This window comes from Tachysurus vachellii, chromosome 9, assembly GCF_030014155.1.
Source record: "Tachysurus vachellii isolate PV-2020 chromosome 9, HZAU_Pvac_v1, whole genome shotgun sequence".
NCBI lineage: Eukaryota > Metazoa > Chordata > Actinopteri > Siluriformes > Bagridae > Tachysurus > Tachysurus vachellii.
Window position 1 is genome coordinate 12,035,285 of NC_083468.1, and position 13,435 is coordinate 12,048,719.

General features: G+C 36.9%; 1 protein-coding gene across 3 annotated transcripts in view; it reads right to left on the minus strand.

Annotated features, from left to right (window-relative positions):
• Positions 1-1,632: 1,632 nt before the first annotated feature.
• Positions 1,633-13,435, minus strand: part of rasgrf1 (Ras protein specific guanine nucleotide releasing factor 1) — a 148,126-nt gene continuing 136,323 nt past the window's right edge. For all 3 annotated transcript variants that reach the window (XM_060877709.1, XM_060877708.1, XM_060877710.1), the window contains 5 exons: positions 10,452-10,649; positions 5,429-5,508; positions 5,198-5,315; positions 4,542-4,610; positions 1,633-2,713 (listed from right to left, as the gene is read on the minus strand). In XM_060877709.1, coding sequence (XP_060733692.1) covers positions 2,621-2,713; positions 4,542-4,610; positions 5,198-5,315; positions 5,429-5,508; positions 10,452-10,649 — 558 coding nt within the window. In that variant the 3' untranslated portion in view covers positions 1,633-2,620. The remainder of the gene's footprint in view (positions 2,714-4,541; positions 4,611-5,197; positions 5,316-5,428; positions 5,509-10,451; positions 10,650-13,435) is intronic.

Consider the following 13,435-nt stretch of genomic DNA (forward strand, 5'->3'; position numbering starts at 1 on the left):
ACCTCCTCTCCATCCTCAGCTGACGTTCAACAACACCATGTGAATACAATTTTCATTTGGTCCAAAATCAGCTGAGCAACACCACAGATTTATCTGATCAGATTTAGCAAAAGTAAATATTTTTTTTCTTTTTCTGTGCTAATGCCTGAAAAGGTTGTCTGGCATGAACTGTGGCTGGAGAACAATACACTTAGACTAGATGACCCCAGTCTCTACAGAAAAAAAATCACACAATTTACCACATGCATTCTGCTACCACCACAGGAAAGCAACAGAAATGTCATTAGTCATTGTAAATTGCCCTGACAGTAGGTTAAAAGAATAAAAAATGATAAATGTTTGTTGACAGTCTTGGACTTCCTGGTAAAAAAAAGGCCACAAAGCTAGTCTGTCAAAGACACAGCTTTGTCAGAAGGAATTGATATATCTGGGCCAGGAAATCTAACAAAGATTGTCAATCAAATGTTGGTGACTAACCACACTCTAAGAATTGTTTTCAATTTCAGTAAAACATGGATAGACTCCTAAAATGTGAATCAACCATTTAATGAAGTGCTGAAGGGAAAGAGATTCCAAGGAAATATGCAGTTAAAAAACTCAAAAATGGTATTTGTTAGGCACATGCCTTAGGGTATTCTCAGACCTTTTGTCCTCGGAATGATTGTTAGGTCCTGGATGGAGAATGGTGCAACACTATGACAATTTCAGTGGACTATGAAAATAAAAAGACAAATCTGTTGTGCATATCATATACACTCTTTATAGTGGAAAAAGTTAAACGATGGAACCCATAATTCAGAATGGAAGTAGAATATTTGACACAACAGAGTAAACACAGACATTATTGATGAAAATGAAAGGCTGACATTGACAGACAATGGTTAACATTTATGATTAGTGAGGTGACTGAACATTTTACTAGTCTCCATTATTATATCTTATATTTAACCACAATCAACCTTAATCATTTATTCACATTTAAATAATCTTTTTATATAATTAATTGTTTAATGCTTTAATAATACAATTTCCATATGTTTCTAGAACTTTATGGAGAGTAAGCATAACCAATATGATAACCACTTTTATTATCACTTATATATGCATCTGTTTTCCTTATCCATTTTTGTTTTGATGAAGAATATTTGGCTTCAAATATATCCAGGTCTGAACCTCCAGGAAGGGGCAACCAGATTTAGGGACTTGAAAACCATCTCCAACGCCTGAGCGATACACCAAATTATTGTACGTGTAATTTATCCAGTCCACTAGCATGGATATTTTGGGAAGTCTGATAAAACCAGACAGCAAATGCTAGGAGAAAACTCTTGAGCTGTTAGGTGGCAATGCTTCCTGCTATGCAAAATAATGGTATAATGGTATCACAAAATATTGTGTAAAAAATGTAGATGATGCTACATTCTATGCAAGTTTGACATATAGTGGTAAACCAGAAGGAAAACATAACCATATACTTAGTAGAGACAATTCTACTTATGACTCATCCAGACACCAGGTTCCAAAGCCTCAAAAACCGTGGTGTTAGACCATCAGGACACTTGTATCTCACTTACTGTAATTTACTTCAGAGTGGTTTCTGAATATATATATATATATTCTGGGTATATGAACAACGTTTAATAATTTTTATTAATCACATTCCAAAACATTAAAATCGACAAATTCTTATTTTATATTTTTTTCAGTGAAACTAAAGGCTAATGGAAAAAAGTGAACTTTGCTACATCTGTATAACAATTGTTACATATTGCAGGACAATTAGTCCTGTACATGAGTTTTAGATATACTGTTTCAAACCAGCTCCAACAGCGAATAACAATTTCACTTTTTTACATTTTTATACATTTTATAAAATGGCAATATAATAGAATTAACCAGCAAATCATGCTCATATTGGCATGAAAATTGAGCCCTATAGTCTCATCAAAAGAGCTATTCCACTAGATTGGTGAAGATTATAATGACATTCTGTACACAACAGGATAAACTTTGTTTTCAAACTATACCTTTGATTTGTTTATCACAAAATAACACCTAAATGTTCCATATACCATAAAATGTAATTGTTGCAGGTAGTTCATATTTAAAAATCACATACCTATATGTGTATATTGTGTATAGTGATTGTTAAATATGACATTAGTTAATTTCCACCTTGGAATATCACTTATGTAAAAATGCCCAATGCACTTATTTTTCAATGTTACATTATATAGCTATAAAATTTCATGTTCAGTAAAAATACATGTCTACTTCACATTAGAGAATTACATCAGATAATTACTTGCAATAAAGGGAGGATCAAAATTTACGTGTAACCTGAATTATTAATAAAAACACAAATAAAATTTAAATAGACATTTATCTCAAATAAATATTTGAGATATGCATACACATTTTTTTCTTTTTGGTACTGGGAAGTGGAAAATTACATTATAATATCTGCAACTCTATAATAGAATGGTTAAGTGCTTTAATAACTTCTAGAAATAAAATGTTACAGATACAGGCACAATAACATATAATATATAACTTGACATACTGTGTATGAATACATTATAGGCTATACAACTGTTTGAGTTTCACAGAAGCCTAGTTCTCAGTTGGGCACTTTGGGCTCAATTTTGAGTGAGGCTTCGTACATGCTTTCTTCATCCAACACATTGCTACTGTCAAGCAAATACTGTGCTGCCTAGAAAACAAGGAAAAACAAATAGACAGTTTCAGTTTATATTTATTTCTTGTTACCTTTTTAAAGCTTAAGATTCTGAAGGGGGCAAAAACAAATTACAACAAATTTATGTTGAGTCATGAACAGGAACTGAAAATAATTTTTCCAAAAAGACAAAGTGTCACTTGAAAGTTTGTAAACCCTATTGAAATTTTTATATTTCTGCATAAATATGAGACCAAAACATGTAGTCCAAAATGTCCAAAATGTAGACCAAGTGAAACCAATCAAACAAATGATCTTATTTGATTATATGATTATATGATATTATTATTATCAGATGATATATGCTTATATGATTATACTTATTTATTTATTTATTTATTTATTTATTCCAGCATTACATATCTGTGACTGCCAAAATTATGTGAACCTTTGTTTCAGTATCTGTTGTGACCCCTTGTGCAGCAATAACTGCAAGTAAAATTTCCAGTAACTTGCTTCAGGGCCTTCCACAAAATTTCTTTTGGATTAAGATTAAAAATTAAATTTTAATCCTAGAGGTTCACATACTTTTGCCCGACAGAGACATTTAAAATTGAAAAATTTCCAGAATAAAAATTTCTGAGAATATTTCTGTTTTTGTTCCCTGCTTTCAGGTCTTCTGAAAGTACAGTAGGTGTCTAAAAATATGGATATAGGAAGTGTTAAGAAACTTTCAAACAACATTGAATAATGCTGCTGCATTGATAATGTGTTAATGTGTGAGACAATCAGTTGCGGTATTAGAGTGTCTTTAAATAGATTAAAATACACTAACAGGCAAATGAAACGCAATGCACAATTTTTACTTAGTTTGCCTCTTTTTACATTTACAGCTTAATCATGCCATAAGGCAACTGACAGAAATTCAAGAATTGAAAAAAAAAATTACAATCCTGGTTACAGAATACTTTGTGGTACCCTTTGCATTCATTAGAAAATTAACTCTTTAGAAATGTCTTTTTTTTACTTAACTGGACACTGTTATTTTATCTCACACTTTTATGCAAAAACTTTTAAGTTCCTTAGATGATGAATTATACTTTGGTCAGTATTTATGCTCATAGGCAGGTTGTCTTTAGCAAACAGATTGTCTTTAGCAAACAGATGCGGCTTTCTTCTGAGCCAGCTTCAGAAGAGGCTTCCTTCTGGGACGATGGCCATGCAAACCAACTTGTTGCAGCCTGCAGCATATGGTCTGAGCATTGACAAGTTGACCTTCTGCAGCCTCTAAAACAATGCTGGCAGCACTCATGCTTCTGTTTTTTGAAGCCAGTTTCTGCACCTAACGAACAGCAAAAGGACTCAACTTTTTCGATCGACCTTTGCGAGGCCTGTTCAGAGTGTAACCAGTCTTGTAAAACATCTGAATGGCCCTGGCCACTGTATGCTAACTTAATTTCAGGGTGTTACCGATCTTCTTAGAGCCTAGGCCATTTTTGTGGAAAGCAACAATTCAAATTCTCAAATCACCAGAGAGTTCTTTGCCATGAGGCACCATATTTAGTATAAGAGAATTGTAATCAAAGCACCAAGAAATATTTGTGAAATACACTACTTTTTTGTTATGCAAAGGCTGAAAAATATGTCTTTTTCCAATTAACAAAACTTTTGGTCGACTTTTATGTATTTTTTTTTGTTTGTTTTTAGGTGCAGTTATACTGGAATTACTGGTAAGACCTGCAAACCCTGGTGAATATTTACTTGTTGAACAAAAGTAACTTGAACAAAAGTAAGTCTAAAACTACAGACTGTAAGACTGCATGCTGTATGACTGGTTTTTATATGTATACATGGTTTTACATACCTTTGGCTGATGTTCAATCTTGTATGCGGTTTGCTGAAACTGCCGTATTTCTCTGATGATATGAGAGATCTAGAACAGGACACAAATAAGTGTTTGGCCTAAAAACAAAAATGTGCAATTTTATATTTTATGTACATTTTTAGAGTTTGTGGACAACCAAGTGAAACGTAATGATGCATTTCTTCTCAAAACAAATGTAAACATTGTAAACAAAACCTAGTAATAAAAAATGGACTACTGACAGGTTAAAACAGTTTAAACCATAGTAATAAGTGTCAACAAAAGCAGAAAACACAGTTTGTCATGTTGATTTGCTTTTAAACACACCAAAAACTGTTTTCTTGAAATCATATAACAGATGCCTCAACAAAAACACCACTTGTTTACACTCAGTTTATGTCATGTTAATTATGCCTTGATAGTGTTGAAAGGGTTGGAGAAGTTTAAAATTGGTATTGTAAACAGGCATAAGGTCTTCTAAAGTACAGAGACCTTCTCCAGATATCTTAGAATGAAACAATTATGCTAATAAATAGGAGTTGGAGTTTGTTAAACATTGAAGTCACTTTATTAGTTATATTTTCTCATTCTAGAATATTAGATTTGTTTTCTTGAAATCACATAAACGATGGCTTAATAAAACACCTTTTGTTTACCATTCTCATCTTGGAAAAGTTAACCAGGTTGTCTTCTGTGTAGTTTGGTGTACCTTCCTCAATGAATGCCAGGTCCGTGAGGTACATCCCCAAGTACGGCACGCATGGAGGATCACAACTAGCAGGGGCATTAGCATTTTATTAGATAATGTAAAGAACGGACATATTTGGCTGAAATATATATAATTGCATGTCACAAAATATAAAAGTATTAAGCCATATCAAGTTTACTTTTTTAAAGCTTCTCTTAGGTTCTTGAACCTTCCTTCTGATGAGACCAACTTCTGCAGCTTGTCAATAACTGTTTTGGTCTGTGGAGTAAATCAAAATCAAAAAGACATTATATATGTAGAGAACCGTTAGATAAAAAAAAATTGTGCAGTTTAACAAGTAACTTTTCAATTTTAAATGAATATTAGAAGATTAGACACAAATCAATTTGAATTGTTACATCTTCTTTCCGTTTACCTCAAACAAAGCCCTGTATATGCTCTGTATATGCGGTCAACATTCGACAATGAAGCAACAGCCTGTCTGGCCTTAAATATCCTGCCAGAAAGATGCAGGAAGTCCAGGTTAATCAAGCATTCTCTGTAATGACATATCTCACACTGCACTGCTGCTGCTCTGGCAATATTATGCAAGAATTCTCTGATGAACTCCAGGTCCCAGCAATGGCATGCTGGAACCCATGGCTAATCCTCTAGGCTGACCTATACAAAAGGTGGAATTTTCCACTACTCTAGCCACAGGGGTTGCAAGCCAGTGACTTCTGTGCCAGTCTCAAGCCCAGATAAATATAGAGGGTAGAATCAGGAAGGGCATCTGGAGTAAAATGTACCAAATTTAAACATGAAAAACATCAGAGGAAATTTCATACTGGATCGGTCAGGCCCGGGTTAACAACAACTGCAACCAGCATTGTTGATTGACAGGGTGCTGGTGAAATTTGGACTATTTTGGTCAAGGAAGAAGAGGAGGGAGAAAGGTTCATAGACAGAGAAAGAAGAGGAAAGGCAGTATAGGTCTGGGAATAGGGACTCAATATTGATTGGTACAATGACAGGGAAATGTAGAAAGCTGGCGGACATAATGAAGAGAAGGAAGGTAGAAATAAATTCTGTGCAGGAGAGAAGGTGGAAGGGGAGTATGTAATAGTGGAGAGGGATACAAACTCTTATTATGGTGTGGATAAGTAGAGAAATAGGGTAGGAGTGATCCTGAAGGATGAGTTTGTGAGGGATGTTTTATAGGTGAAAAGAGTGTCAGACAGAGTAATCAGTTTGAAGTTTGAAATTGAAGGGGTGATGTTGAATGTCATCAGTCTTTATGCTCTATAAGTAGGCTGAAAGAGAAGGAGAGATCCTGGAGTGAGTTAGATGAGCTGATAGAGAGTATTCCCAAATGGGACAGAGTAGTGATTGGAGCAGACTTAAACAGGCATGTTGGTGAAGGGAACAGAGATGAGGAGGCTTGGCCAGGTTTGGTGTTAAGGAAAGAAACCTAGAAGGATATATACAGTAGTGATAGACTGGCTAAAAGAATGCAAATGGCTGTAGTTAACACTTATTTCCATAAGAGAGAAGAACACAGACTACGCATGTAGACTACATTATATGTAGACGTGGCAATCTGACAGAGATTAATGACTGCAGGTTGCTGGTAGGATAATGCACAATGTCTCTGGTATATCAGGAATAAGAGGACAGGAAAGATAGAAAATAAGACCAAGTGGAGGAAGTTGAAAAAGGAAGAATGTTGTGAGGAATTCAGACAGAAGCTCAAGTCAAGTCAAGTCGAGTCAAGTCAAGAAGCTTTTATTGGCATTTCAACCATATATAGCTATTGCAGTACACAGTGAAATGAGACAACATTTCTCCAGGGCCATGGTGCTACATAAAACAAAGACAGGGATAAGGACTTAGTAAGTAGGACTAGCCACATAAAGTGCAACTGTGCAACCTGGTGCAAACAGTGCAGGACAAGACAAACAAGACAGGCAAGACAGTGCAGGACAAAAGACAGTGCAGATAAAGAATTACAAGGCAATACACATAAGGCAATAAACAGAAACAGCACCGACCAATGTAAATACTGTATGTTCAACAATATTACGTGCAGTAATATTAGAATGAACACAGTGTTATAGCAGCAGGTCCATGAGACAATGTAAAGAATTGTGCAAAACAGAAAATGACTGAAATGTGAGTGAGTATGTGCAAAGAGCAAAAACGTGTGCAAAAACAGCATGTAAACAGGTTGATGGATGTATATGGATGTATGCAGTGTTGTAATGTAATGGAGTACAAATACTTTGTGTGGTGCAAATACATACTGTATGGTGCGGTTGTCCGTTACTTTTTTAAATTAATTCATTTTGGCTGAAGTGTAGCCTACAGCCTAACCTGTTTACTGCAGTGACGCATTGTAGGATTGGTGGATGCCAACCACTGTAAACACGAAGACGCACTGTGGGCGTGTTTCTGTTTATTCAAGTATGTGCGGCAGTAATGGCGAGTCAAGGCGAGAGCAAGACAAGTTTCTCAGTGGAAATATGCTCATTATTTCTTTAAAAAAGTAACTAAAAAGATACTTTTAACAGTAATGCGTTACTTTTTGGTGTAAGTAATAAACAAAGTAATTGAGTTACTTTTTGAATGAAGTAACTAGTAACTGTAACTAGTTATTATTTCTTAGTAACTAACACAACACTGGTGTTGAGTGACCAGGTGAAGTTTTTTCTCGCTAGATGAACACCAAGATCCGTCGATGTTCATTGGACAGTGGTCGCTCTGTGCTCCTCTGAAGTCAACAACCATCTCTTTAGTTTTATCAACATTCACAGGTTGTTGGCTATACACCAGGTAGTTAGCTGTTGCACCTCCTCTCTGTATGCTGACTCGTTGTTCTTGCTGATGAGACCCACCACAATCGTGTCATCGGAGAACTTGATAATATGGTTCGATCTGTGCATTGCTGCACAGTCGTGAGTCAGTAAGGTGAACAGCAGTGGACTGAGCACGCAGCCCTGAGGGGCTCCAGTGTTCTGTGTGGTGGTGCTGGAAATGCTGTTCCCGATCCGGACTGACTGAGGTCTCCCAGTCAGGAAGTCCAGGGTCCAGTTGCACAGGAAGGTGTTCAGTCCCATCAGGCTCAGCTTCCCAATTAGGTGCTGAGGGATGATTGTGTTGAATGCTGAACTAAAGTCTATGAACAGCATTGGTACTTAAGTGTCTTTATCGTCCAGGTGAGTAAGGGCTAAATGAAGGGCCGTGGCAATGGCATTGCCCGTGGAGCTATTTGGATGATACGCAAACTGTAGGGGGTCCAGTGAGTGTGGGGTCTTGATGTGCCTCATGACGAGCTTCTCGAAGCATTTCATAACAATGTGTGTGAGTGCGACGGGATGATAGTCATTGAGGCAGGACACTGTAGATTTCTTTGGGATGGGGACAATGGTGGTTGTGTTGAGGCATGTAGGAACGACGGCGCTGCTCAGGGAAATGTTGAACATGTCAGTGACATCCACTAGCTGTTCTGCGCATTCATCTCCGCTGTCCTGGAAGTGGCTGTAGATTGTCTGGTCTTGTGCGTGCTTTGCCTCTCTAATGGCTTGAGACAGTTTGGCTGTTCTTAGGGCTGCCCTGTCCCCTGTTCTGAGGCTAGGTCTCTAGTCTTCAGCAGTGCATGTACGTTACCAGTCATCCACGGCTTCTGGTTTGAGCATGTGGTGATGGTCTTTGAGACGGTAACACCATCAATGCACTTGCCGATGTAGCTGGTCACTGATGCCGTGTACTCCTCCAGTTGATGGAGTCGCCGTTGGTTGCAGCCTCCCTGAATATGTTCCAGTCAGTGCACTCCAGTGCGATGGCGAGTGTGGAAAATAGGTGTACAAGACAGTAGTGATGCCAGCTATGCTGTAAGGGCTAGAGACTGTAGTACTGAGGAAAAGACACATTCATAATTCTGCATTCATAATGCTTTTAGCACTGTGGATTGTATACCAATAGAAATAAGAATGTCTCTGTCATAACTGATTGTGTCTGTGATGGAAAGAAAGTGTTTAGAGTGGTAAAAAGTGTAAAAAAAAAAAAAAAAAAAAAAAAAAGCATGGTTGACAGCAGCCTACATTACCAGCACTATCCTGAAAGTAGAATAATGGATGCCAAGGACATTCTTGGTAAAATATTTCCCACAAAATGTGGTCTGCCCACTCAGATGGATTGCTTGAGGTAAGTTATTTTAAAGCATGTCTACCAGTGTATATGTAAGTGCCAAAACCTAAGAAACTCCTTGACTTGGTCACTCCTGGGTGTCTGGAAAATGCATGGTCCCATGGTGTGGAAGGGGAATCTGCCTCCCTGGTTGGGCTCTACGAATAAAGCTTCTATGATGCCATTCTCTAGAGCCCAGCTGAATGGATTCACAAATCGAGGGTTTGAGATTATAGGAATAGGTTACAGATCTTGACCTGAGGAAATCCATTAGAAGAAAAATAACTAAGGTTTACTATTCTTTGCAACTGTGTACTTTGAACCTGCCAAAAAAACGAAATCCACCTTGCTTGATGATAAATGTGGCAATTGAGGCCAGAATTAACCACTCCTAAGCCTACGCCAGAGACCTAAATATAAACAATTCTTTAAGATCAGGCAACTGGGTGATCAGGCAGCTTGGAAGCCTCCTCTTAAGATACATAAATGTCTTTCACCCTCGGGTCTCAAAGGTAAGTGTGGTTTGAGTTACACATAGGTATAGTGATCCATAGCCTCTCTCAGGGCCTCATTAATAGTTTCTATTTGTTTTCAACTTAAACTGAGTTTCAACTACAACTCTGTAGTTGTAAAGATGTAATTTCACAATGAGTGCAATTAAAGATGCTCTGATAGGATGACCTCACTTTCTGTCAAAGTAAGCGAACAGTTTTCTGGTTTACTAAAAGTGGTCAAAAACAATCGTTTAGACCAGGGCTAAATATTTTGACTATGTTTAAATATTAAATAGGCCTTCAACAACAAATATTCAATCTAACAATTTTAAGTAATGTTAAAGATAATGGTGGATAAAGATTAAATTTGCTGATTTGTTTATTATTATTATCGTTATTATGATAATGATGATGATGATGATGATGAAGAAGAAGAATTTTCTTTCTGTACTTTTTTGAATGGGTGTTACTGAATTTAGATGCTCTGTGCTGAGTCATGATTAAAGCAAAATTATTCATAATAAGCAGAATGTTTTACCCTACCTGTTTGGAAATTTTGATCCAGGTCTTTTTGAGACGAAAAATGGCGCTGCGGTTGAGGGATGAAGTTATCTCCAGGACAGCATTATAGTTATGGAGACAACGGCAGATGTCAGCCACTGCTACCCACTTCTCTATCACAGCCACCCGTGTGTTCATATCTTCACAGCGTAGGATTTCTGATGCAATTAGGTTGCTTACCTTAAAAGGGAAAATTATATATAAATTATCTATATTATATTTATATGAACTATATTACTATAAAAGGTATATTTAATCAAAAATACACGCATTATAGTGATTTTCAATTAAGCTGTATATAAATATAATATAAATTATTGTGATTATTAATACATGATAAACTATGCAATATTTCTGGGCACATTTCTTTTAATATAAAGCTAAACCTTTTTTGACTCTTACAAATTTATTAATGAATCAACAAGCCTATTATAAATTTCGTCATAGAGCAGGGGAAACACTGAGCAGCACTCTAGACATGCATCTAAAGATTAAAATGCTTTCAAATTTTGTCTTTTATAATCAATTTGTCACCATTTATTACTAGGGATTTTGGCACACACATGTTTAGGAGTAAAAGCAAATATGCAGGCATCCTCTTACATTTGATCATATTTGTTGATCGATATGTGTATATTTATGGTTTATGGATAAAACTAAATACAGATGGTTGATAAATGAGACCCCTGAATTGGTAAAAAATGTAATCAACTGAATACCTTATTGCATGCTACAGACATTTCAATAAGATCATTAACCAATGTATAATGGGGCTTTGCAATGAATACTAAAACCATCCTGAATCATTTTGGTCTAGTGATGACCCTGGCATACCAACAAATCAGATAACCAACCCTATGACAGAATGGAAAGGAAAGCCACATTCAAACCATTTGGGAAGGGAAATATTTACCCTGTAGAGCCTTGATAAGGTACAAGTTAATGACCACAAAGTGGAACAGCTCCTTGTAGAAAGGCATGTCTATTAAACAGGGAAATAATATTCACTACTCTGTGGCCCAGCCTCTGTTTAGACAGGGGAGCACCCAATGTTTGTCAGACTGTAAGGCACATACAAAGAATGCTCTATAGGTGTCACTTCTTGAAATACTACACGGTCAATCAATTGGCAACAAAATTAAGTGAAATGCAATAATGGTAATTGTTTCTGTCTGAGAACTAACCATTTTTAATATGACTTACAAAATTCTTTGACCTACAGACCTGGTTTTAAGCTAGATGCCAGGGTATGTGGAGATGAAATGCTGAAGAGGAACGCTCGAACAGGTAGAATGAGATATGGAAATGATGAAAATGTCATCCATGGAAATTATATCTATACACAATGGAAATGGTATATAATTCCATTATATCTAATGGATAGAATACCAACTCCAGCCATGAAGTTTTGTCATTGGATCTCACAAAATAAACTGGCCTATAAATAACAGATCAAAATGCATTAGCCATGCTTAGCCACAGGCCTGAAACTCAAAAAACTGTGAAAGAGCAAAAGCATTGAATGAGAACCAATACTTTCTAGAGATAGTAATTATTACATTAATCTAATTAGACTTGTTGAAGAAGTAATTTGTAGTTAGTAATTAAGAACTATTTTAGAGTAAATTCCCAACTGTTATAATAACAGAGGTGAAACCGGAAGAACAGTATTTTATTTTATCAGGACAACACAAAAATTGTCAGAAAGCGCTTAAGAGGGAGGCACACTTTCCTGACCGCTCTGCAAACAGTAGCCTTACTAATATGTTCTGCATCCCTGATGTTATACACAAAACTACCATTTGCAAAGAAACATAAGGCAACGCAAAGCATCTGCTCGGATGTAAGAGCATCGCCACGATGGCTGATGTAAAGATGGATGAGATTATGGATATATCTTGACTGTAAAGAAAAACAGTACTGCTCAAATAAAAATGCGTAGGGATATGACAAAAAAATCCACTCTGGGCCTCAAAATCCTCTCCCGATGTAAATGTAACTCCCTATGAATTAATACAGCCTCTTCATCAATCGGATCGTCCATAAAAGGACATTTCATTCCCTTAGATGCTCTCTGCGTAACTGAAATGTGTGCAATGAATGAGGCGTTTAAACATCACTTCCTCTTTAAAAAAGGGGAGGAGACCGACAGAAACTCTGGGTTTACCGAAGAAAACCTGCTCCCGACCAGGTTAGGTTCACAGAGTAAGTTACTATGGTAACTGACTCTGAGTACAAGTTAGCTCTCTTTCAGAAATGGGCTTGACTTAATCTGCTTTCTCGGGTTTAACATACCTCCCTTTCTGAAACAAAAAACACAGAGTTTCCCTCATTTTAGGGTTAACATACTCAGAGTTTTCACTTAACCTCCTTTTTGAAACAGGCCCCTGGCAAAACTTCACTAGGTTATGTATGTAACCGGTTCTCGAAGAAGTCAATGAGATGCTGCATCAAGTCTAACACTATGGGAATGCTTCTTTGAGGAAGTCGTTTCTGAAGATCTGTGTGCACACGCCAATTTAATGGATTGGAAATGGATTGGATTGGAAATGTGCCAGTGAGACCATATGAGGGCATCTACATACATCACCTTACTCCAGATTCTGTTTTTTTCCGAAGGAAGTGCAAGTGGATGCCTGGGGTGTGGCAAGCAAAGCAGTGTCTCATTCCCTTCTCAGGAAACCTGGTTACATATGTAACCTTGCGTTAGTTCCCTTTTAATGGAACTGGATGCTAGGTCAAAGCTGACGCTATAGAAACATCAATAAACACACTGCCACTCATTGGTCAATGACTGTGCCAGAGGCCATGAAACAACACAAGTGGACTAGGAACAGAACATCTATAACCCTGAAGGATGTGGGATCCTGGGGTGAGGTCCAGGTTATACAACCTGATGATGGTGTGTGGAGATAATGGTGTTCAAGCTAATTAACTTCCTTCTCAGACAAATTAAAATTTAATTT